Raw genomic sequence first — 26,731 nt, forward strand, 5'->3', positions numbered from 1 at the left:
GTAATCCAAGGATGTTAAAGCACTTTATTGAATATGCTTTATAACTAAGACTAATATATACATTCCTTTCATCAATCCTTATTTATAAAGGTTAAGAAAAACATCTATAAATGTGAAAACTGCAGATCCATTACCTGCCACGATTCCCTGACTGGCGAGCACCATAATAGCCGTTAAACCAACACTGAAAATAGCACTTTGACCAAAGTTCAGCATAGCCAGAGTAGAGGTACTTTTCAATGAAGCAGTCTCATATGTCTTCAGAAATCTATCATATCTTTGTGCTTCATAGTTCTCATTATTAAAATACTACAAAATATACAAAAATAGTTATTACATGCAAGTACAATTATAATTTTTCTCTTAAGCGATTAGTATCCTTTTCATCAGACTTTATGTATGGATTCAATTTTGTATTGCCATACTCCACTTTAAAAACTTTCAATACATTGAGCCATGGTACTCCTGCAGTTTTCCACAATGAACTATATTTGAAAAGTCCATAAAATTCATCGCATATTTACTGAAGGCCTGGTTAATTTAAACCCAGATCTAAAAAAAAGTGTTAATGGCACTTCCTTTACAAAGCTTTCTTCCCCTGATCCTCTGAGACTGAACTGACAGTTCTCATTGCCCCCACCACTTTATGCTTTCTTTTATAGTCAACTGCATACTTAACTATAATTCTCCCAATTTATGGGACTTAATTCTGGGAGGGCAAGCCTTTTATCAATCATTTTTACCACACTTCCCCATCACAGGACTTAGTGTAGTGCTTTGGACACAACCATTCAGGAATATTTGTTAAATGGAAAAATGGACACATAAATTGAGAATTAATGAAAATCACTATATGCTAGGTCCTCTGAGGGACAGTCAAGACCTTACATGTCAGTTTGATTAGCTTAGTGTTAATTCTGAATCAAGATGCTAAATATACTCATCACTTACAAATTAATTCAGAAGGTAAAATTCTGATGTTGCCACACAAAAACTGAGGTGGAAAGAGAGGAGAATTTCCAAATAAAGAAAAATAATAAAGTACAATTATTTCATCACACTTAGAGATCCTATCCTAATCTGAAGCTCTAACTTACAGCACCTATTCAGCTAAATGGCAGAACAAATCTCTGTGCAGTGTGAAAGGGAGAGGAAGTATAATTAAACATATTACCTTCACAGTTTCATAATTCAGCAGTGAGTCTATGGCAGCATTACCTGCATCATTATCTGCTTTGTTCATCTCTATTCTAAATCTAGTTCTGTAAGACAAAGATTCACATAGGCATGAAATTTTTGCTATGTAAATGTAACTAATTTCTGAACCTTGACTGGCCTCTAGGAAATACTTTACCTCCACCGTGTAACAGCAACTGTGAATGCTGTGTATGCACCAAGTGTCCCGAGGGTTACTAATGCAAACTGGGCACCACATCTATAATACTGGAGAAGGCAAAATAAGAAATGATAAACAGTCACTGTTCTTGCAAATAGCTTATAATATGTAACAGCAAATATCAATCAAAAGATTTTAATAGAACTATGTTGATGAGAATTGTATAAATAAATAATTTTGTGAGAAATCAAATACCTTAGAAAAGCTATTTTAGGTAACAAGGGAAGAAAGCCAAACTACACTTGCCACATTGATACTACCGTCATATGCTAGGATAAAAATAATGCAATAAGCCTTAAGAGGAATAAAATGTATATATACAGTCTTAATTACAAAATATGAAATTGCTTAAATGTTATAAATGGTGAATAAAAATCTAGATAATCTGAGTATACCAGTCCAAAGTCATATACAAAAATCTCTATTAACAAAAAAATTACAAGCACTAGTTAAATGACTGATCTATGTGTAGAAGTGACCAGCTCTTTACAATAACAACATGATAAAGATTTTGGATGGTCCCTTGAAGCTTGTAGCAAAATAATTAAATGAACTGCATAATCCTTCTGGTACCGTGGAATTTTGCTTTCAAACCATGAGCATTCAATAGCACTACAGCTTCCAGTACTAACTAGCTTCCAATGAGAACGTAAGATAAAATCTTGTTATGAAAAATTTTTTACTTACCAAAATACCACTGACAAGAGTCACCTCGAACATGATGGGAAGAAGATTAAATACTAAAGCACTCAGGACAAAACTGATACCCCTTGTCCCTCTGTCAATAGCTTTTGATAAAGCTCCTGTCTGTCTACTTAGATGGAAAGCCAGATCCAGGTTGTGAAGATGGAGAAAGACATTTCTGGCTATTCTTCGGATTGAATTTTGGGCTACCTTGCCAAATACTGCATTTCGAACTTCATTAAAAAAGGCAGCTCCAGCTCTTGATACACCATCTGACAAGACATTCAAAAGAAAAAATGGGATGTGAAAACATTCGAATCATAGGAGTGTAAAAATGACAAACATATGGCAAGTAAGAAAGTGTTTACACAATAAATGAATACATCACAGAATACTTCCATTAAAAGAAACCTAGAAAGAAAGCATCTAGCCTAGTGAGTACCAATCCTTCCACCACCCTGAATCCCTTTCAGTGTTATTTTCCTCTATAAACTCCAGATGATGAAAGATTTTTTCCAACTAAATACTTGTTTTTAATTTTTAAAAATTTAATGTTTTTATTTATTTTTGAGAGACAGAGAGCGTGCTAGTGGGGGAGGGGCAGAGAGAGAGGGAGAGCGCTGTCAGCACAGAGCCTGACGTGGGGCTTGAACTCATGGACTGTGAGATCATGACCTGAGCTAAGTCAGATGCTTAACTGACTGAGCCACCCAGGTACCCCTCCAACTAAATACTTTTAATAAGTAGCACCCCACATGGCCTTATTGTGGATAAATGTACAATATTTGTACAGGTTTTTTTGATCTAATCCAATTCCCCCAAATAACAAATGATAAAATTGAGATCCTGAAAAATCAAGTGCCTTGACTAAAGCATGCGCCCATTCAAACCTCCTGAGTCTCATAAAGTGTCCTTTCTAATGCAGGAGTAAACAAAGCAACATATTGTGTTCTTTAAAAATGGTAAATGTGTCAAGGCTATTGAATATAACTTAATGAAGCATTAATATACATATAGCATTATTTAGCTATTTCCCATTAAGCAGTTAACAACAATAACAAGAAAATAACTAGCCTTATTTTCAGGAATCTTATTAACAATTATTAGAAGTGGTAATTATGAATTTATTATTAACTAACTACTATTAGAAGTGATAATTATGAATTTAATATCTTATTTCATGTTATATTTTTCTAGAACTTAAAAAATGAGACTGTTTTTACAGAATTTTAGAAAACATAAAGAATTTTTTTAAACTGCCTATCAAAAATCATATGTAAAACGATAAACATCCAAAATGCTAGCTTGTGTTTGTGGTAAAAAGGTCATCTGCTCAAATATGATGAAACCCTCTTGAAGAAAGTCAACACCTGTAGATAGATTAAAGAATCAAACATACAGCCAATCAGAACTGCCGTTGCCATGGTTGCAACTGTATTTGGTGCATCACTCAGGTTCAGCATGTTTCCCGACATCTGGTTGAGGCTGTCTACAGCATATTTAAACATGAACGGAACCACAATATTCATGGCCTAAAAATATAAAAGCAATTACCCATCATATAGAAAATATTTTCTAAAAGTACAAGTATTTACCTTAAATTAGTGTTTATGGGAATGTTTAGATATTAATCATTTACTAGTATTGAAATGATTTTCCTAGTTTATAAAGATAAAATCTTTCGCATTGGAGAGCTGTCATTTCAGGACTCCTACCTCACACTGACTCATGTTAATATTAATTTATAACTTACGTGCATTAGTCAAATGCTTGGGCCTCCATGAAATAATCCCTGATCATTTACTCAAAATGCTCTCTCCATTATCTGAAATCCTACAGAGCTTCTGGCACTTAAGGCAAACTGCCTTATATGATAGTTCTTTATGTATGTGTATATATATATATACGTATATATATATACATACATATATATATGTATATATACATATATATATACGTATATATATATACATATATATACATATATATATATACACACACATATATCTTCAATCATACATACATATTCAATCAAATATGTAAAATTATTTGTTCACCAAAATAATAGTAAAACTAAAATTATATAGCAAAAAAGTATCTCAAAAGCAATAAATTACAAGTATCTCTGTGGCTGATTCACCATTGGGGGAAAAAAAATACATACACACATAACACTGATAGATCTATTTGCCCCACAAAAAGATTCCTTTGTTCAGAGAATAGGTGGGGGAATTAGTGAAACAGATGAAGGGAATTAAGAGATACAAACTTCTAGTTACAAAATAAGTAAGTCACAGAGATGAAAAGTACAGCATAAGAAACATAATCAATAATATTGTAATAATGTTGTATGGTGACTACATTTATTGTGGTGAGTACTGAGTAATGTATACAATTACTGAATCACTGTATTGTATACCTGAAACTAATATGACATTGTATGTCAACTATAATTCAATAATAAAAATTTAAAAAGATTCCTTTGCTCCAATACTAAAGAAAACCCACTAAATACCAAACTAAACTTTTAAAAACCAACCTATTTCTCCATGAGAATATACCAAAAAATATGAAAACTATGGGTATAATGCTTTCATATGTTCAAGGCAAATATTCAATCACTCACATTTCACATTTTCTGCAAGGTTACAGTATCAAATACACCAACTATCATTTAAGAATAGAAAACTGATTAGAATGCCAAAGCTTTAAAGAAATTAAATTCATATACAATAACATGTGAAAGCAATTTTGTTAGGCTTACCAAAAACAATGAAATCCCACCCCTTGTAAACATTCCATTTAAAGTATTGTCAACAAGCCTAAGTTTAGCTGACAACTGACAGGAGCTATGTAAATCTTACCAACCAAGATTTTGAAGTAAAGTATACAAGTGTCCTAGCAACCAAGCAGGTACTTGCATTCAATAATATCATTAAAATACACAGCAGATGTTGGAACGCTTTTAAGAATGAAACAGTATGGGATAAATTGCTTAAAGTTTTTTTCTGACTTCTAAAATATAATCTAATACAATAGCAAGTTTCAAGTATGACAAAATTGTCGATTCTGAATTCTATATAATCATATAATCTCAAGCTCTTGCTTCTGCTTGAAATGGCCTATCTGCCAGATTTACCTACCTCTCCATTCTTCAAAACCCACTCTGAATACCATTCCCTTCTCTGAAACTTGCAGCCCATGTGACATTCTTCCGATTTTCCAACTCCTCTTTTTGATAGTTTATACATCAGTATCTATCATTTTTATTACATATTTATCATTCAGATTCTAGGAGCAATGTGCATGGATATACTGGCTTCTCAACCTCAGTTCACAAACCTTTTGTGGCAAACAAACATTTTGTGAACAATACCTACAGGAATCAGGTATGGTGCTATGTACCTTCACAAAGGTAAAAGCTGAATGAAATAACAATTCCATTAAATAGATATCCGTGTAACTGAGGAAACTCAGGTTCCATGAGGTTTAATAACTTGTCTGGGAAGCAGCAGAGCTGGGATTAAAATCCAAGACTGACTTGAAATTCAGAATTTTCTTCTAGTATAGCATAGCCATATTAGCAGCTCATAAAGCAAGAGACCATATTATTTTACTACATTTGCACCCTAAAGTGGATGCTCTCATATGTGCTGTTGAAACAAGCTATAAAGTATGACACAAATAATTTAAATAAATCATAGCTGATTCCAGGGTTTCCATATAATAAGACCACATCCCCTCACTTGCATTCCAATACAATTTCTTGAGTGGGAGAAAAAGTGATAGTTACAGCTAGCACGCAATTCTCATAACTTACAGCCTATTATATCTTTGCCACAGCCAGAGTGCATAGTGACCAAAACTAATTAATGTATCATCAAGAAAGTTGTGTAATTTTACTTTCTTGAAAATGTGTTTGGGTTGGTCAAATATGTGAGCATCTTCAATTTTTTTTTTAATATTGATTCATTTTTTGAGAGACAGAGAGAGACAGAGTGTGAGCGGGGAAGGGACAGAGAAAGAGGGAGACACAGAATCCGAAGCAGGCTCCAGGCTCTCAGCTGTCAGCACAGAGCCCCATGCAGGGCTTGAACCCATGGACTACAAGATCATGACCTGAGCCAAAGTCAGATGCTTAACCGACTGAGTCACCCAGGCGCCCCAGGAGCATCTTTGTAATATGAATGTCACCTGTCCTGTATTTTTATTGGCAGAAAAAAGGCAGTTAGCATAATGCTAAGAACATAGTACTATCTCTAATAATAATTGTTAATTACTTCCAGTTCTCCCAAAAACGTAATTTTAGAAAGGAAAGAAATAAAAAACACAAAAGAAATGGAAAGGATTATATTATGTGTAGATATTTTTATTAGTACATGTGTATTGGCTGCACTGGCCTTGTGATATTTTGAGCATGGGGAGGGTGACAAATACGGGTTTTCCCTAATACTCTGCTTTCACTAGAACTACACTTAAACCATTTCAGAGAAATGTGAATTTTCTAAAAACATTTTCTTTTGAAACAAATGTAGACTCACAGAAATTTGCAAAAGTAGTACAAAGAGACTCGACCCTTCACTCAGCATCTCCTAATGATGGCATCGGATATAGCTACAGTTCAATATCAAGACCAAAAATGTACATCGGCTCATTACTGTTAACTAGACTACAGAACTCGCTCAGCTTTTACCATATTTAAATATGTATTCAGTTTCTACCATATTTAAATGTGTATTCATGTATGTGTGTGGTTTGTATGTATTACCAAATGGTCCTATGCCATTTTATCCCATGTTCAGATGCATGTAACAATCACCACAGTCAAGATACAGAACTACCCCATCACAACAAAAGAAATCTCTTGTGCTACAGTTCTTTATATTCACTCCCACCCCACCTCCCCCGACATCTCAGTCCCTGTCCCCTGGCAAGCACTAATCTGTTCTTGATCTTTATAGTTTAGTAATTTTAATATTATATACATGGAATAATATAATTTGTAATCTTTTGAGATCGACCTGTTTTTTTTCTCAGCGTAATGCCCCTGAAGTTGATCAAGGATGATGCATGCATCAATATCTCATCTTTTACAGCTAAGTACTATTCCATGGATGTACCGAATTTATTCAACCATTCATCCCTGAAGGACATTTTCGTTGTTTCTAGTTTTGGACTACAAATAAAAAGATGCTTTGGAAATTTTCATACAGGTGATCATAAGTTTTCACTTCCCTAGGATAAATGCCCAAGAGTACAACTGCTAAGTCTGCACTGAACTTTTTAGGCAACTGTCATGCCCTTTCTATGTGGCTGTACCATTTTACATTCCCACCAGTAAAGTATGAGTGATCCAATTCCTCCACATCCTCACCAACATTTGATATCATCACTATTTTTTATTTTGAAACTATTTTAATAAGTGTATAGTGATATCTTGTGGTTTTAATTTGTTTCCGTGACAGCAATGATGTTGAACATCTTTTCATATTTTGATTTTCCACCCATATATCCTCTTCTGTAAAATATCTGTTTGCGTCTTTTGCAAATTTTAGAACTGGGTTGTTTTTTTGTTTTTGCTATTGAATTTTAAAGTTCTTTATATATATTCTAGATATAGAGGCCTTTCCTGGATATGTGATTTGTAAAAATTTTCTGCTAGTGTGTAGTTTGTCTTTCATCCTACTGAGAAGTCTGAACTACCCCACCTAGCAGTCAGGAGGGGTTCCTTCCTTTAGGAGTCAGTGGAGGTGAAGGTAAGAACCTGTACTTTCAACCCCACCTGCAGTAATGAGGCAACACTCCATCCTCACTGGAACAGTGTCACAGGAGGCCTCCTAACAAACAAAAGATTTTTAAAAGATCCAGAATCTTATAGCATAATACCCAAAATATCTGGATTTCAATAAAAAAAAAAATCACTCCTTATACCAAGGACTACTAAGATATCAAGTTGAAATAAGAAAATACAATCAACAGACATAAATATTAGAACTATCTGATGAGGATTTCAAAATAGCCATCATAAAAGTGTTTCAATGGGGCACCTGGGTGGCTCAGTCAGTTAAGTGTCTGACTTCAGCTCAGGTCATGATCTCACCATCCATGAGTTTGAGCCCTGCATCGGGCTCTGTGCTGACAGCGCACAGCCTGGAGCTGCTTCAGATTCTGTGTGTCTCTCTCTCTGCCCCTCCCCCACTCGTGCACGTGTGCACCTCTCTCGCTCTCAAAAATAAATAAACATTAAAAAATATAAAAGTGCTTCAAGGAGCATTTATGAACATGCTTCAAACATCAAAATATATAATGTCTCAGGAGATAAACAGAGGACATAAAGAAGAACCAAATGAAAAATCTGGAAGTGGAAAGTAAATGACAGAATTAAAAAAAAATCTGAATGGATGGGCTCCATGGCAGAATGGAGAGGACAACAGAATCAGTCAACATGAAGACAGAACGATAAAATTTACTGAATATGAACAACAGAGAGAAAACACTAAAAAGGGGCAGGAGGGTTCTATCGGACACTCAGGGATCTATGGGACTATTAAAAAAAAAAAGATCACTCCTTTTTAGAGTCCCAGAAGAATAGGAAAGTGTGAAGCTGGAAAAAGTATTCAAAGAAATAATGGCTAAAAATTCCCCAAATTTGGCAGAAGACATAAACTTACAGATTCAAGAAGCTGAGCAACCTCCCCTCCAAATAGGGAAAATCCAAAGAAATTAAATTTTAGAACATGAGAGAGTATGAGCTGGAGAGAGGGGCAGAGGAAGAGAGAGAGAGAATCTTAAGCAGACTTCATGCTCAGCACAGAGCCCGATGTGGGCTCGATCCCATGACCTGAGGTCACGACTCAAGCTGAAATGAAGAGTCAAATGCTTAAGCAACTGAGTCACCCAGGTGCCCCTCAAGATACATTATAACTAAAATTCTGAAAGCTGAAAACAAATTTATAAATCTTAAAAGAAGCTACACAAAAACAATACATTATATATAGGGGGGGGAACAATTTGAAGAAATCAGATTTCCAGGGAGGCCAGCAGGAAGTGTCAAAACATTTTTCAAGTGGTAAAAGAAAAGAACTGTCAAGTTAGAATCCTATAACTAGCAAAATGAGCTTTCAAGAATGAAAGGAATATCACAATGTTCTCAGGTTAAGGAACACTAAAAATTAGTCACCAGCAGACCTCCTCTAAAAGAACTGCTACAGGGGAGCACCCGGGTGCCTCAGATGGTTAAGCGGATGACTCTTCATCTTGGCTCATGGTTTGTGAGATCAAGTCCCATGTTGGGCTCTGTGCTGACAGCACGGAGCCTACTTGGGAATCTTTCTCTCCCTCTCTCTCTGCCCCTTCCCTGCTCATTCCCCCCCACCTCTCTTAAAAGAAATAAATAAACTTAAAAAAAAAGAACTGCTAAACAAAAGTCTTCATACATATGGGAAATAGAAGCAGAAGGAAATCTAGAACATCAGGAATGAAGAAAAACCAACAGAAATAGTAAATATCTGTGCAAATATAGTAGCCTATTCTCTTAAGTTCTTTAAAATATGTTTGGTGGACAAAAGCAAAAGTTAAATCATTGACCATGGGGTTTTCAATGTATACAGATATAATACATAAGATAACCTGTAAACATAAGGGGGGAAGGTAAAGTGACTTATAGGGCATAGTGAGGTTTTTACATTCCACTTGACATGGTAAAATATTGATTCTAAGTAAGCTGTGAAAAGTTAAGTACTACTATTGTAATTCGTAGAGTAACTTCAAAAAAAAATTACACAAAGAGATAGGCTAAAAGGTACAATAGATAAATTAAAACGGGATAGTAAAATGTATTTAAGTAACACAAAAGATAGCAGGAAAGGTGAAACAGAGTAAGAAAGAGGAAACTGGCAAAAATAAAATAAAATGATAGACCAAACTCCAAATATATCAATACTTACCAATATAATTATCAACATATAATGACCAATGTAAATACATAATTATTAATGTATCAATATGCTAGCAATGAACAACTGGAAACCAACATTATAAAAAAAAAATTACAATCCCCCTCCCCCCAAAAAGAAATCCCTAAGTATAAACCTAACCTAGGGTTTCTCAATCTTCAGCACTATGGACATTCTGGGTTAAATAATTCTTTTTTATGGGAAGAAATATTCTGTGTACTTTAGGATGTTTAGTAGTATCCCTAACTTCTACCTACTACATGCTAGTGACACACTCATCCTCAACTGTGACCATCACTAATGTCTCCAGATAGTGCCAAATATCCCTCAAGAGCAAAATCACCTCTGGCTGGAAACCAGTGGTCTAATCAAACATGTTCAGTGTCTGTATGCTGAAAGCTATAAATGCAGATGAAATAAAACAAAGGAAATTCAAGTAAATGGAGAGAGATTCTATGTTCACTGACTAGAAGACTCAATATAGTAGGGATGTCAATTTTCCCCAAATTGGTCTAGAGATTTAATAATCCATTTAAAAGTCCTATATGGCTTCTTTGTAGCTACAGACAAGATTACTCTAAAATTATATATACAGATAAAGAAATCAGAATAGCCAAAACAATTTTAAAAAGAAAAACGTTGGAAGAATCTATCTTTATGCCTTAAGAGAAAGCTACAACAGTGAAGTCAATGTGGTGTTGATGAATGGAGAAACACATACAGATTGATCAATGGACAAGAACAGAATACAGAAAAAAGATGATTACATAGAGAGAGAATAATGGCTCCCTAAAATCTTCATCTACTAATGTACTAATCTCCAGAACCTGTGAAGAGGATACCTTACATGGCAAAACAAACTTTGCAAATGTGATTAAATGAGAATATGAGCTGGGGAGAGTATCCTGAATTATCTGGGTGGGCCAAGTGTAATCAAGAGGGTCCTTATGAGAAGGAGGTGGGGGGGGGGTCAAAGTCAAGTGAAAAGATAGGAATACGGAGGCCAAGAGTCAGAGTCAGAAAGACTGAAGATGCTGCTGGCTTTTAGATGGAGGAAGGCACCAAGAGCCAAGGAATGCAGGTGACCTCTAGAAGGTAGAAAGGGCAAGGAAATGGATCCTTCCCAAAGAGCCTCTGGAGGGAATACAGCCCTGACAAATGTTTTTATTTTGACCCAGGAAACCTAATTTTGGACTTTTGACCTTTATAAAATAATAAATTTGTGTTGTTTTAAGCTAGCAAGTGTGAAAAGTTTTTACAGCTGCAATAGGATCCAAAGGAAATTCAATTGGGAGAGAAAAGCCTTCATGTAGGAACAACTGGACCAAATGATAAAACTTCAACTAAACTAGATACAATAATTAACTAAAAAATGGAACATAGATATAAACGTAAAAAGTAAAAATATAACTTTTAGAAAAAAACACAGGAGAAAATTGTAATGATCTTGAGTTAGGTAAACAGTTCTTACATGTTAACAACTAAAACATAATCCATGAAGGGAAAAAATGATAAACTGAAGCCTATCAAAATTAGAAACTCTTGTTCTATGTAAAATACTATTAAGGGATATTTTTTTAAAAGCTACAGATGGATTCAGAACACCTGGGTGGCTCAGCTGATTAAGTGTCCAACTCTGGATTTTACTTCAGGTCATGCTCTTGCGGTCATGAAATTGAGCCCATGCTCAGGATGGAGCCTGCTTAAGATTCATTCTGTCTCTCTCTCTCTCTCTCAATCCCTCCTTCCCTCCCTCCCTCTGCCCCTCTTTCCCCTGTTCATGCTCTCCCTCTCCCTCTCTCTGTCTCTCTCTAAAATAATAAAAAGCTACAGATGGGAGAAAATAATTGCAAATTATATATCTGACAAAAGTCTCATATCCAGAATATATAAATAGCTCACTAAACTCAACAGTAAAAAAAAAATGGCCCAACTAAAAATGGACAAAACACTTGAACAGACACTTCACCAAAGTGGATATATACCTGCAGCCAAGCACATGCAGATATTCAACATCATTAGCCATTAGGAAAATGGATATTGAAACCATAAGATACCACTAAATGCCTGACAATATCATGTGTTAGCAAAGAGGTGAAACAACTGGAACTCTCATACACTGCTGGTGGTAAGATGAAAATAGCCATTCTGGAAACCAGTTTGGCAGTTCCTTATAGAGTTAAAAATATACTAACCATGACCTAGAAATTCTACTCTCAAGATATATTTACCCTGGAGAAATGAAAACTAAGGTTCACACAAAAAACTATACCTAAGTGTTTACAGCCACTCTAGTTATAACTGCCAAAATGTGGAAAGAAACCAAATGTACACCAGTGAATGAACAAAGTGTAGTACATCCATACCATGGAATACACCTCAGTAATAAAAAGAAAAATGAACTGATATCCTCAATGACTTGGATGAATGAAGAAAGCATCATGTTGTGTGAGAGGAGCAAGCTCAAAAGGCTATGGTATTCTCAAAATGATAAAACTATAGGGATAGAGGACAAATCAGTACTATCCAGCTATTAGGGGTCTGAAGAGGATATACCTACAAAGGGGTTACACAAAGGAGATTTTTAGTGTGGTAACACTTTTCTGTATCCTGACTGTGACAGTAATTATATGAATATATGCATGTGTTAAAAATCACAAAAGAGTGCATTTTGTTGCAAGTTTATTAAAAGTAAAATTTTTAAAATAAAGCCAGTGTCTCAGGGCATATCAGACCTCACTCCCTAGAGGCTTGAGAGGTCTAAAACTAAGGCTAGATATTAATAAATTTCAATAAAAATTGACTCAATATGAAAGTTAATCCCCCAGGTATTTTCTAAAAATTGAGAAACTGTTTTTACTAGATTATAATCATGGGACAAGTTATGTTTCATCTGTAACTGCAGTGTGTCCATTAATTTAAGTACAAGAGAAATAAAGAGAAAATTACTCTCTCAAGACTTATTCTCACAAAATTTTTTTCTTTCCTAGATCAAAAGTTTAAATCACATAAATAAACAATCCTCTAAATTCTTGAATTTTCAGAGACTGGTATATAATTATGAAATGAATTTGTTTAATTTTAACATGGAAATGCACAATTTGGGACACAAATTAAAGAATGGACTTAAAGAAAAAGTACAATCACCATAAAGGACAGCCAAAAGTATGTTGTTATCTATATGATGCCAAATGTACTGGTCAATATGATCAGTTTACTGAGGGTCTCCAATTCTAGATTTTATGGGGCGCCTGGGTGGCGCAGTCGGTTAAGCGTCCGACTTCAGCCAGGTCACGATCTCGCGGTCCGTGAGTTCGAGCCCCGCGTCGGGCTCTGGGCTGATGGCTCAGAGCCTGGAGCCTGTTTCCGATTCTGTGTCTCCCTCTCTCTCTGCCCCTCCCCCGTTCATGCTCTGTCTCTCTCTGTCCCAAAAATAAATAAACGTTGAAAAAAAAATTTTTTTTAATTACTTTTCCCTTCTTTAAATTTTTTTTTTCAGCGTTTATTTATTTTTGGGACAGAGAGAGACAGAGCATGAACGGGGGAGGGGCAGAGAGAGAGGGAGACACAGAATCGGAAACAGGCTCCAGGCTCTGAGCCATCAGCCCAGAGCCCGACGCGGGGCTCGAACTCACGGACCGCGAGATCGTGACCTGGCTGAAGTCGGACGCTTAACCGACTGCGCCACCCAGGCGCCCCAACGTTTCCCTTCTTAATAATGAAAGTATTGTCTCTGTACTGTCTCTGAGGAACCTAATTCTTACAAACATTTTTAATACTTTAATTCCTTAAAAACTAATCTCTTTCACACCAGCCTCTGATAATTAAGGACTCTGTAACTAGTGTCACCAAGAAGGGCCCAATATATGTGAATAGGTAAAAGAGAATTTTGTTTGTTTACCTCTCTAGTCTCAAAAGGATCAGAAGGAGAAAAAGAAAAGAAAGAACGAGAGTACTAAAGGGAGATAAAATTAGCAAGGCAAAACAAAGAGAAAAGAAAAATGGACAAAGTACTCAATTTATAAATACCATATTTTCCGAAAAACAGAGACGGAGGGAAAATTTCTAAACTCGTTCTAGGAGGCCAGCACTACCCTAATACCACAACCAGGCAGACATTACAGGAAAGGAAAATTCTGGACCATTATCTCTTATGATCACAGATAAAAAATTCTCACCAAAATATTAGCAAAACAAATTAAATAATATATAAAAATAATTACACAACATGACCAACTGGAGTTCATTCCAGGTATACACAGCTGGTTCAACATTGGAAAATCAATGTAATCCATCACATCAATAGGCTAAAGAAAAAAATATATCAATAGATGCAAAAGAAGTACTGGACAAAATCTGACACCTATTCAAGATAAAAACTCTCAGCAAACTAGGAATAGAATGAAATTTCTTCAACTTGATTAAGGACACCTACAAAAACCCCTATAGGTAACAACATACTTAATGATGAGAAACTAGAAGCTTTACCCCCAAAATTTAGGAACAAAGCAAAGACACCCTCACTTATCACTGTTGTTCAGTATGGTACTAGAAGTCCTAGCTAAAGCAGTAAAAAAGGAAAATAGAAGGCACACATATTAGGAAAGAAGAAATAAAACCGTATTTGCAGATAATATGATTATCTATGTAGAAAATCCAAAAGAACTGACAATAGAAATAAACCTCCTGAAACTAATAAGCAACTCTAGCAAGGTTGCAGGACATAAGGCTCATAAGGCTCAAAAGTCAATTGCTTTCCCATATATCTCCAGTGAACAAATACATAATTTGAAATAAAAAATAATACCATTTAAATTAGTACCCAAAATGATATAACTAGGTATAATTCTAACAAAACATGTTCAATATTTATATGAAGAAAACTTCAATACTCTGATAAAAGAAATTAAAAAAAAAGCTAAAGGAATGGATTTCATGTTCATGGATAGAATGATTCAATATTGTCAAGATGTCAGTTTTTCCTGAACTTGATCTATATATTCAATGCAGCCCCAATCAAAATCCCAGCAAGTACTTTGGCAGATATGGACAAACTGATTCTAAACTTTACATAGAAAAACAAAAGACCCAGAATATCCAACACAATATTGGAAGGAAAAAAAAAAAGCCAGAGGGTTGACACTATTTGATTTCAAGAATTACTGTAAAGCTACAATAATCAAGGCAGCGTGGTATTGGCAAAAGAATAGATAAGTAGATCAACAGAACAGAATAGAGAGTACAGAAACAGACAAATATACATAAATATATTATACTGATGTTTGACAAAGGAGAAAAGGCAGCCCAGTGGGTAAAACAGTCTTTTCAAAAAATGGTGCTAGATGTGCATTGGTAGTATAGTGGTGAACATACTTTCAAAAAATGGTGCTAGAAAAACTGAATGTACAAAACGAAATCTAGACACTGACTTTACACCTTTCACAAAAATTAACTCCAAATGGATCATAGTCCTAAATGTAAAGAACAAAGCTATAAAACTTCTAGAAGATAACATAAAATAAAATCTAGGTAACCTTTGTTTCACAATGACATTAGATACAACACTAAAAGCACAATCCACGAAATACTGTTAAGTTGGACTACATTAAAATTTAAAACTGCTGTTCTGTGAAAGACACTGTTAAAAGAAGGAAAATACAAGCTACAGACGGAGTGAAAATATTTGCAAAAAATCTGATAAAGGACTGGTATCCAAAATATACAAACACTTAAAATTCCACAATAAGAAAATGAACAACCCAATTTAAAAATGGGCAAAAGGCCTGACAGATATCTCACCAAGGAAGAGATACAGATGACCAATAAGTATATGAAAACATGCACAATATCATACGTCATTAGGCAATATCAAATTAGAACAAAATTGAGATAGCATTACACATCTATTAGAAAGACTAAAATCCTTATCACTGACAACACCAAACGCTGACAAGGATGTGGAGCAACAGAACTCTCTCATTCACTGTTGGTGGGAATGCAGAATGGTACAGCCACTCTGGAAGACAGTTTGGCAGATTCTCACAAACTAAACATAGTCTTAACATGTAATCTAGCAACTGCACTTCTTAGTAATTACCCAAATGAGTTGAAAACTTATGTCACACAAATCTTGCACACAAATGTTTATTACAGCATTACTTTTGGCCAAAATCTGGAAGCAACCAAAATGTCTTTCAAAAGGTGAATGGATACACACACTATATGGTACATCCATACAATGCAATATTTTTCAGCAATAAAAAGCAATGAACTATCAAGTCATAAAAAAAAATAAATGACTCTGAAATGCATATTGTTAAGTGAAAGAAGACAGTTTGTAAGAGCTACATACTATATGATTCCAGCTAGAAGATATTATGGAAAAAGGCAAAACTACAGAGACAATAAAATGATCAGTGGTTGTCAGGGATTTGGGAGGATGGAGAGATGAGTAAGTGGGACACACTGCAGTTTTAGGGCAGTGAAACTATTCTGTATGATACTTTAATGGTGGATAAATGGCATTATGCATTTCCCCCAAACCCATACGTAAGTACATAACACAAAGAGTGAATCCTAATGTAAACTATGAACTTAGCTAATAAGAATAATGTATTTTTAAGTAATTGGTTCATTCATCATTTGTAACAGTTGTACTACATTAATGCAAGATGTTAGTACCAGAAGAAATTGAATGGAGTTTTTTGACGGGGGATATATAAGAATTCTCTGTACTTACTGCTTAATTTTTCTGTAAGCCTAAAACATCTCTAAACTATAGTGTTTTAATTAAAAAATACTCCAGGATATAAATCATACTTCTCAATTAAAGGTCAGATACCATTGTTTCATTTTAAAAAGTGTTTTTCAGAAAATTTTTAAAGAATCAAAGTGAAAGTGCATGAATCTTCTGAAGTTACCCATGTCAAGATAGTAGTTCCTGGAAAACTCCAGCTGTTCCATGAAGGCTTCCCTAAATGCCTAATTGCTGGAACTCCCATATATCTTTGTGACTCCCTTTGGATATCTGGGTATTACATTATATATATTTTATCATTATTTGTGTATTTTTCTCCTTCAGTACACTGCAACTGCAGGAGGGAAGGCAAGGCACACATTTTATTCATTTTTTTATTCCCAGCTGCCTAGCACAGTATCTTGTATCTAAAAGTCACTCGACAAATGATGCTCAATACATAATGCTATGATCTGAATATTTGTGTACCCCTGCCAAATTCACATGTTGAATTCCCCCCAGGGTAATGACACTGGAAGTGGGGTCTTTAGGAGGTAATTAGGCCCTTATGGGATTAGTGCCCTTATAAACAAGTCCCCAAGATCCTTCTTGCCTCTTATATCATGTAGGTCATAACAAAAAGCCATTTATGAACGACCTAGTTTATGGTGCTTTTTACTGCAGTGTAAATGGACTAAGACATATATATGATCCCTTACTTTATATAACAGATGCATTCTTGAAGAAAAGGGATATTGATTATATTTTTACAAAATACACTCTCCCTTGAAATTATTTTATAATGTTAAATATAGCTTATTTTCATTTGCAACAGATTCTTAATAATTCTTAATTATCAACAGATAATTAATTCTTAATTAAAAATAGAAGATATTTTTTACTTTAATGTCCTGTACTCTCAAGTTCTCTGTCAACTAAGTGGTTCCAAAGATGGTGTTGATTGCAGAGTATAAGTAAACTTTTTTATAACATTAAAAAACACACTTATTTTATGAAAACAGATGATTTTAGTAAGTATGTTTTATATTTTCCTTAAATCCTGGCACGGCTGTTATGTGATATACTAACAGAAAGACTAAATTTTTTAAAATATTTTTTAATGTTTATTTTTGAGAAGACAGAGTGTGAACAGGGGAGGTGCAGACACACACACACACACACACACACACACACACACACACACACACACACAGAATCCGAAGCAGGCTCCAGGCTCTGGCTCTGAGCTATTAGCACAGAGCCCAATGCAGGGCATGAACCCATGAACCGTGAGATTATGACCTGTGTCAAAGTCAGATGCTTAACTGAATGAGCCACCCAGGCACTCCCAGAAAGATTACATTTTTTAAAAAATCCTTAGATCTCAAAATCCCCAGATTAATGATAATGTGATACTCCTAGGACAGATGTGTGGATGGTAAGAAAAGGCAATGCATATGATTTGTAGGGATTTAAGGAAGGAAGGCAGATTGTGTTCTCTCTATCTCTGTCTCTTGGTGGCAGAAACCCTAAAATATATCTCATAGAGGACCCAACATATTAAAAATAGAATTGCTGCAATTCAGAAGAAACACCAACCCATTCTTCTTGGCCTTGTCTGGGCTGCAAGACATCTTTACATAATACAGTTTATCTTACAAATCTTTGCTGTAGACAATGATAGCCTTAAGACCTTCAGAATGAAAAGAGAATTAATAGGCAAATAAGTAAGCAGATGGCATGCTGTGACCCCATATGTTAAACATGAAATCCTCCTCCCTTCTGTTTCTTCTCACTTGATATTTCTGTCTTTCTGCCTCCCTTCTCCCTCATGGATGCCTCTGGTCTTGCTATGAAACTACCACATGCTGCTCATATGGCTGGGTGGCATTCATTTATAGCTGAGAAGATCCCTGAACCCTGCCTTAAAATTCCCAGAAGTATGTGGAGGAGGTAGGGAAGACCAGAGTATAAAGGAGAATAGATTGGTCCAAAGTGCTTATATGCCAAGGCATGTTGAGAAAAAATAGGAAGCCAAGAAATGAAAAGGATAACAATCCATCTTTGCACACCCAGTATAAATCACACCAGCAATACTAACAAAATTAAACAATGACCAGGTTTTAAAGATTGAGAGTAACCACTTTAAAGTAAAGACAGTATAGAAACTAGAAAAATGATGTTAGGAATGGTTAAAAGTTACCACTATATATTCCTAAAGCTATTCTATGGTCTAGTTCCTGCTTAGTTAAAAAAAACCCAAAAAACTGCTTTTCTATATGCTCTGAAAGTACAAGCATGCACTCATCATAACATCAGGCAATTTATTCCTTTTCCTAACTCAAAAGTAATCAAACATACTTTCTGAGGACTAATTTTCTATATTCATTGCTGTTTACTTGTAATTAGTTTATATGAGGTTAGTACAGCATATCTATTCTATGGGTGCTCAACATTTATTGATAGAAGAAACAAATATTAGCCTTCTAAAAATATTTCAGTCTTTATGGAAGTTACCTTGATCTAGGTTTTATACCGACATTGACCTGTCACCAAGGAACAGAAATTTGTATTTTGAAGGGTTGAAATTCATTCTAAAAATAAAATCACGTATTAACAGTGCTCCTTTTGGCTAACCTAATTAGCCATGTTCTAAACTGTTCTCTTCAATTCAAAAGAAAGTCCAGAAAACAATCTGCCTTCAACTTGTCAGCAAAGTACTTTAATTCAGCTAATAAAGAATAAAGGCCAATTTGCTAATTCTGCCTTGCACAAGAGCTCAGAATAATCTTTATCTTTAAGCAATTTGTAGGTAAAAGACAATTCAGCAATCAGTACTGAACTAAAAATTTAAGAGTTAAAAGAATTTTAACTGAGAACAAACTGAGGGTTGATGGGGGGGTGGGAGGGTGGGCGATAGGTATTGAGGAGGGCACCTGTTGGGATGAGCACTGGGTATTGTAGGGAAACCAATTTGACAATAAATTTCATATTAAAAAACATATAAAAAAAGAGTTAAAAGAATTTCAATGTTAGCTACCAAACTTAGATTTGTATTATCCTCTCTGTTCAGCTTAAACAAACAGAATAAAGTATGGATCTTAGTCTATTGTTCAGTATCTTGATTTAGTCCTCTCCCAGGCAAGAGGTCCAGTTCATTGGGAGTACTCAACAGAACCCACAGATGAGAAAGGAGAAAAGACAATGAACAGCTAGACTGAATTATTCTAGTTTTATTCTCCAATCACTCCATCCCTGTTTCCATTACTGTTTGCTTCCCTACAGGAACACATTTATCACAGGTTCTGTCTGTAGTCACCTTCTATTTCTGCTCTTTCCTTTGGTGAACTAATTTGCATTGTTTCTACTATTACTTCTTTTTCCCCCCAACTATTACCCCTAATCTCTCTAGCCTGGGGCTCCTTCCTAAGATTGTCTAGCATTTTGTATTATCAGCTACATATCTGTCTCAACATTCCATTAGCATCTCAAACTTAACATGCCTCAAACCAAAATTTCATCTTCCCAAACAAGACCTCCTAACTTCCTACCTACTTCTGTTAAAAGTATTGTATTTCTCTTATCCTTGGCATCAACTTTGAAATCCTATTTCTCTTTTACTTCTAATGTCTGATCCATTGCTAAGTCTTGTTGACTCTACCTCCTTCACCTCACAAAATCTCTGGCATCTTTTCCCTGCATATTACCATTTCTACCACTACTCCAGTACAAAGTGCCATTACTTTTCATCTAGACTATTACATTAGCCTCATAACAAGGTCGGTAAATATTGCCTGAATGAATACATGAAATGAAAATCAATGGTATCCCTACTTTAGTTGTCTCACCACCCTAATCCATCTTATGCAAAAGGGTCAGATTAATTTCCTAAAGCACAGCTCTAACCTTATTACTCTGCTACTCAAAATACATGTTGCTACTTCCAACATAATTAAATTTTTGTTTCACAGTTAAGGTATTTCACATGGAGCTCTATCTTTTAAGGTTACCTATAATTTCTCTGAAACACTATCCCCTCACTGGAGCAAAGCTGGACTACTCACTACTCCACACATGCTTACGTCCTCTCTCAATCTGTTCATTTTACTCCTCTACCTTTAACAATCCTACTAATCAATCCAAGACTATCTTAGACATCACTTCCTCTCTAAAACCTTTCCTGACTCCCCATCTTGGTGGTTCTTTCCTTTGAAATCCCAACACGTGAATGTACTTCTTTCAAATCATTTATGACTTACTTTGCATCATAGCAATAAAGTATAACTTGTCTTATCTTGGATGATTTGAGACAAGAAATGTGCTTTTATTTATGTTTGAATACCCTGCAGAGCCAAGAACAGTCCTCTGTATAAGTTCTCAATACTTATTTTTAGGGTAGGGAAAATAATGAGTAAATAAAAAGGAACATACATGACATAGAGAAAAAAGTAATAAGATCTAGGTTCTAAAACAATATATTAACCCTAACACATAGCAAAACCTCATTTATATTTTTCAACAAACTGGTTTTTTTTTTACCATATTTTTGATGAAATCCAAATTATTTTTAACACATATACTTTACTATGTGCCAAGCATTCTTTTTAGCCTTTTGTATGCTGATTTAATTAATCCTTACAACAACTGTATTTAACCTTATTTTACAAATTGGGAAACTGAGGCATGAAGACTAAGCAATTTGCCCAATGTTACAAGGTTAGTAAGTGCCAGAGCCCAGGAATTCTGATTGATTCCAAAGACTATATATGTACCATGACTATATTTTGTACCTAAACATATATATACTTTACTGAATTTAAAATCTGAATGAGTTGAAAATAAGGGGTTTTTTTCTTAAAAGCTCAGAGTCATTATAACTGCCTTACTAAAACATGCTATATATAGTACAGAAATAAACTGAAGAGGCTGCTAAGATATAAAGGGCCCCTATACTGAATGGTACCAAAATGCCTAGTTTTTGCGGGTGTTTTTTTTTCTTTTAACTTTTCCTGTTTGTTTTTTTCCCCCTTCACACTATTGTTTACCACTTATGGCATTCAATGTGCCTAAATGTGCCTTCACCATCTTTTCAAATTACTAGGAACTGAGAACCAAGCTTACCAGAAATACGTATTAAGTAAGAACCAACAGGTCTCTAAGGAGTTTCTTTTATAAATTTCTTTATGCTTTGTTACACAATGATCTGGTTTCAGGACTAAATTCCATTAAGTTGAGGCCATTAGAAGTCTGATCCACAGATAAATTGGGCACTACCATGTAATTTCTGACGGTATAAAATAGTTATGTAAATGAGGGTCCTAAAAGTTAACAATGCTCCCCCCAAAGTAACTTATATCAGCCCTTTTCATTATTAGAAAATGTCATACTATTTTTTAGTTATAGCAATGAACAATGTATAATTTCTCCTATTCTTACCTTTGCGCCCCCCAAAAATCCCAGAGAAATGGCAACCCTAGCTCGTAGATCTGGCCGGTCTTTGGGCCACACATACGAAAGCATTGCTTTTATGATTTTCCGAGTATCAACATCTTTTAACTGTTGAAAGAGAGAAAACAAAGCAATAATTAACATGTTATTTCAAATATAACTATATTTCAATAATGTAGAATTATGTAAATATTTAAGAAAAATTTGAAAACATTACAAACATAACTTTTTAAATTCAAGTACAACTATCATACAGTGTTAATGCAATCCCTATCAAAACACGAACAACATTTTTCATAGAACGAGAAGAAATAATACTACAATTTGTATGGAATTACAAAAGACCCTGAATAGCCAAAACAATCTTGAAAAAGAAGAACAACCCTATAATCCAGCAATCACACTACTGGGTATTTACACAAAGAATACAAAAACACTAATTCACAGAGATATATGCACCCCTATGTTTACAGAAGCATTATTTACAATAGCCAAGATATGGAAGCAGCCCAAGTGTCCACTGATTAATGGAATGGATAAAGAAGTGGTATACGTGTGCGCGCGTGCACACACACACACACACACACACACACTGGAATATTAGTCATAAAAAGAATGAAATCTCGCCATGTGTAATGACATGGATGGAGCTAGAGAGTGTAATGCTAGGCGATATAAGTCAGTCACAGAAAGACAAATACCATAGAATTTCACTCATGTGGAACTTAAGAAAGTGAACAAACATGTAACGGGGAAAAAGCAAAGAGGGAGAGAGAGACAAACGAAGAAAGAGTTTCTTTTTGTTTTGTTTTGTGTACTTTTGAGAGAGAGAGAGAGAGAGACAGACAGACAGAGAGCACGAGTGGGGGAGGGGCAGAGAGAGAGAGGGAGACACAGAATCTGAAGCAGGCTCCAGGCTCCAAGTAGTCATCACAGAGCCCAACATGGGGCTCAAACCCACGAACTCCGAGATCATGACCTGAGCGGAAGTCAGGCACTTAACCAACTGAGCCACACAGGTGCCCCAACAGATTCTTATTTATAGAGAACTGATAGTTATCAGAATAGAGGGGAGTGGGAGGATGGATAAAATAGGTGATGGGGATTGGGGAGGGCACCTGACATGATGAGTACTGGGCGATGCATGGAATTGCTGAATTACCATATTATACACCTAGAACAAATAGTACACTGTATGTTAACTGGAATTAAAACAAAAACTTAAAAAAATGAAACTGGAGGTATCACAATCCTGGATTTCAAGATATACTACAAAGCGGCAGTAATTAAAACAGTATGGTACTGGCACAGAAACAGACACGCAGGTCAAAGGAATAGAATAGAGAGTCCAGAAATAAACCTGCACTTTTATGGTGAATGACTCTATAACAAAGGAGGCAAGAATATCCAATAGGAAAAAGACTGTCTCTTCAACAAATGGTGCTGAGAAAACTGAATAGCTACAGGCAAAAGAATGAATCTGAACCACTTTCTTATAGCATACAAAAAAATAAACTGAAAATGGATTAAAGGCCTAAATGTGAGACCTGAAACCGTAAAATTCCTAGAAGAAAATATTGACAGGAATCTCTTTGACATCAGCTGTAGAAACGTTTTCCTAGTTATTTTTCTTCTGGCAAGGGAAACAAAAGCAAAATTAAACTATTGGGACTATACCAAAATAGAAAGCTTTTGCACAGGGAAGGAAATCATTTTAAAAAAGGCAACCTACTGGGACTTCAACACCCCAATTACAACAATGGACAGATCACCTAAACAGAAAATCAATAAGGAAACAATGGCTTTGAATGACACACTGAACCAGATGGACAAAACAGATATATTCAGAACATTTCAACCTAAAGCAGAGGAATATACATTCTTCTCCAGTATACATGGAACAATCTCTAGATTGCTGAGACACAAATCAGCTCTCAACAATTACAAAAACATTGAGATCACACCGTGCATATTATCAGACCACGATGCTATGAAACTCGAAATCAACCACAAGAAAAAATTTGGAAAGATAACAAATACTTGGACACTAAAGAACATCCTACTAAAGAATGAATGGTCTAACAAAGAAGTTAAAGAGGAAATTAAAAAGAACATGAAAGGGGCGCCTGGGTGGCTCAGTCGGTTGAGTGTCTGACTTCAGCTCAGGTCATGATCTCCTGGTTCATGAGTTCAAGCCCCACATCGGGCTCTGTGCTGACAGCTCAGAGTCTGGGGCTTGTGTTTCTGTCTCTCTCTCTGCCCCTCCCCTGCTCACGCTCTGTCTCTCTGTTTGTCAAAAATAAGTTAAAAAAAAAAAACATTGAAAAGTTTTTTAAAAAGTACATTGAAGCCAATGGAAATGATAACACCATAACCCAAAACCTCTGGGACATAGCAAAGGCTGTCATAAGAGGAAAGTATATACCAATCCAGACCTTCCTAAAGATGGAAGAAATGGCTCAGATAGACAATCGTACCTTACACCTTAAAGAGCTAGGGAAAAAAAAAGCAAATAAAACCCCAAACCAGCAGAAGACAGGAAATAATAAAGATTAGAGCAGAAATTAATGCTATCAAAACCAAAAAAAAAAGAGTAGAACAGATCATTGAAACCAGAAGCTGGTTCTTTGAAAGAATCAACAAAATTGATAAACCACTAGCCAGTTTGATCAAAAAGAAAAAGGAAAGGACCCATATAAATAAAATCAAGAATGAAAGAAGAGACATCACAACCAACACATCAGAAATAAAACCAATAATAAGAGAATATTATGAGGAATTGTACACCAATAAAATGGGCAATCTGGAAGAAATGGACAAATTCCTAGAAACATATAAAGTACCACAGCTGAAACAGGAAGAAATAGAAAATTTAAACAGACACATAACCAGTAAAGATCAAATCAGTAATCAAATATCTCTCAAAAAACAAGAATCGAGGGCCAGATGGATTTCCAGGGGAATTCTACCAAACATTAAAAGAAGAGTTAACAAACTATTCTCTTGAAGCTGTTCCAAAAAATAGAAAGGGAAGGAAAACTTCCAAACTTTATGAAGCCAGCAATACCTTAATTCCAAAACCAGACAAAGACTCCCCTAAAAAAGAGAAATATATACCAATTTCCCTGATGAACATAGATGCAAAATTCCTCGACAAGATATTAGCCAACTGGATCCAACAATGCATTAAAAAAAATACTCACCACGACCAAGTGGGATTTATACCTGGGATGCAGGGCTGGTTCAATATATGCAAAATAATCAATGTGATTAATCACATCAAAAAAATAAAGGACAATAACCACATGATCCTCTCTATAGATCCAGAGAAAGCATTTGACAAAATTCAGCATCCTTTCTTGATAAAAACCCTCAAGAAAGTAGGGATAGAAGGATCATACCTCGAGATTATAAAAGCCATACATGAAAGACCCGACAATAATATCATCCTCAATGGGAAACAACTGAAAGCTCTCCCCCTAAGGTCAGGAACAAGACAAAGATGTCCACTCTCGCCACTGTTATTCAACATAGTATTGGAAGTCTTACCCTCAGAAATCAGACAACACAAAGAAATAAAAGGCATCCAAATTGGCCAGGAGGAGGTCAAACTTTCATTCTTCGCAGATGACACGATACTCTATATTGAAAACCCAAAAGATTCCACCAAAAAACTACTAGAACTGAACTATGAATTCAGCAAAGTGGCAGGATATAAAATCAATGCACAGGAATCACTTGCATTCCTACACAACAACAATGAAGCCACAGAAAGAGAAATCAAGGAATCGATCCCATTTACAGTTTCACAGAAAACCATAAAATACCTAGGAATAAATCTAACCAAAGAGGTGAAAAATCTATACACTGAAAACTATTGAAAGCTTATGAAAGAAACTGAAGAAGAAACACAAAAAAATGGAAAAATATTCCATGATCCTGGATAGGAACAACAAATATCGTGAAAATGTTGATACAACCCAAAGCAATCTACACATTCATTGCAATGTCTATCAAAAGAACACCAGCATTCTTCACAGAGCTAGAATAAACAATCCTAAAATTTCTATGGATCCAGAAAAGACTCCGAATAGCCAAAGCAATCTTGAAAACGTAAACCAAAGCAGGAAGCATCACGATCCTGGACTTCAAGCTGTATTACAAAGCTGTAATCATCAAGATAGTATGGTACTGGCACAAGAACAGACACTCAGATCAATGGAACAGAATAGAGAACCCAGAAATGGACCCACAAACATATGGCCAACTAATCTTTGACAAGTTAAGTTAAAAAGAATATTCAATGGAATAAAGACAGTCTCTTCAGCAAATGGTGCTGGGAAAAGTGGACAGCGACAGGCAGAAAAATGAACCTGGACGACTTTCTTACACCATACACAAAAATAAACTCAAAATGGATGAAAGACCTCAGTGTAAGACAGGAAACCACCAAAATACTCGAGGAGAAAGCAGGCAAAAACTTCTTTGACCTTGGCCACAGCAACTTCTTAC

The 26,731-nt window shown here is 35.4% G+C and overlaps 1 protein-coding gene across 1 annotated transcript in view; it reads right to left on the minus strand.

The window, feature by feature from the left end:
• ABCB7 (ATP binding cassette subfamily B member 7) overlaps window positions 1–26,731 on the minus strand; it is a 144,338-nt gene that overhangs the window by 35,026 nt on the left and 82,581 nt on the right. Inside the window, exons 4-9 of the mRNA XM_027053786.2 lie at window positions 22,208–22,327; window positions 3,480–3,612; window positions 2,084–2,352; window positions 1,355–1,443; window positions 1,175–1,262; window positions 135–309 (exon numbers count right to left, since the gene is read on the minus strand). Of these exons, the coding sequence (XP_026909587.1) occupies window positions 135–309; window positions 1,175–1,262; window positions 1,355–1,443; window positions 2,084–2,352; window positions 3,480–3,612; window positions 22,208–22,327 (874 nt within the window). The remainder of the gene's footprint in view (window positions 1–134; window positions 310–1,174; window positions 1,263–1,354; window positions 1,444–2,083; window positions 2,353–3,479; window positions 3,613–22,207; window positions 22,328–26,731) is intronic.

This window comes from Acinonyx jubatus, chromosome X (genome assembly GCF_027475565.1).
Source record: "Acinonyx jubatus isolate Ajub_Pintada_27869175 chromosome X, VMU_Ajub_asm_v1.0, whole genome shotgun sequence".
Classification (NCBI taxonomy): domain Eukaryota; kingdom Metazoa; phylum Chordata; class Mammalia; order Carnivora; family Felidae; genus Acinonyx; species Acinonyx jubatus.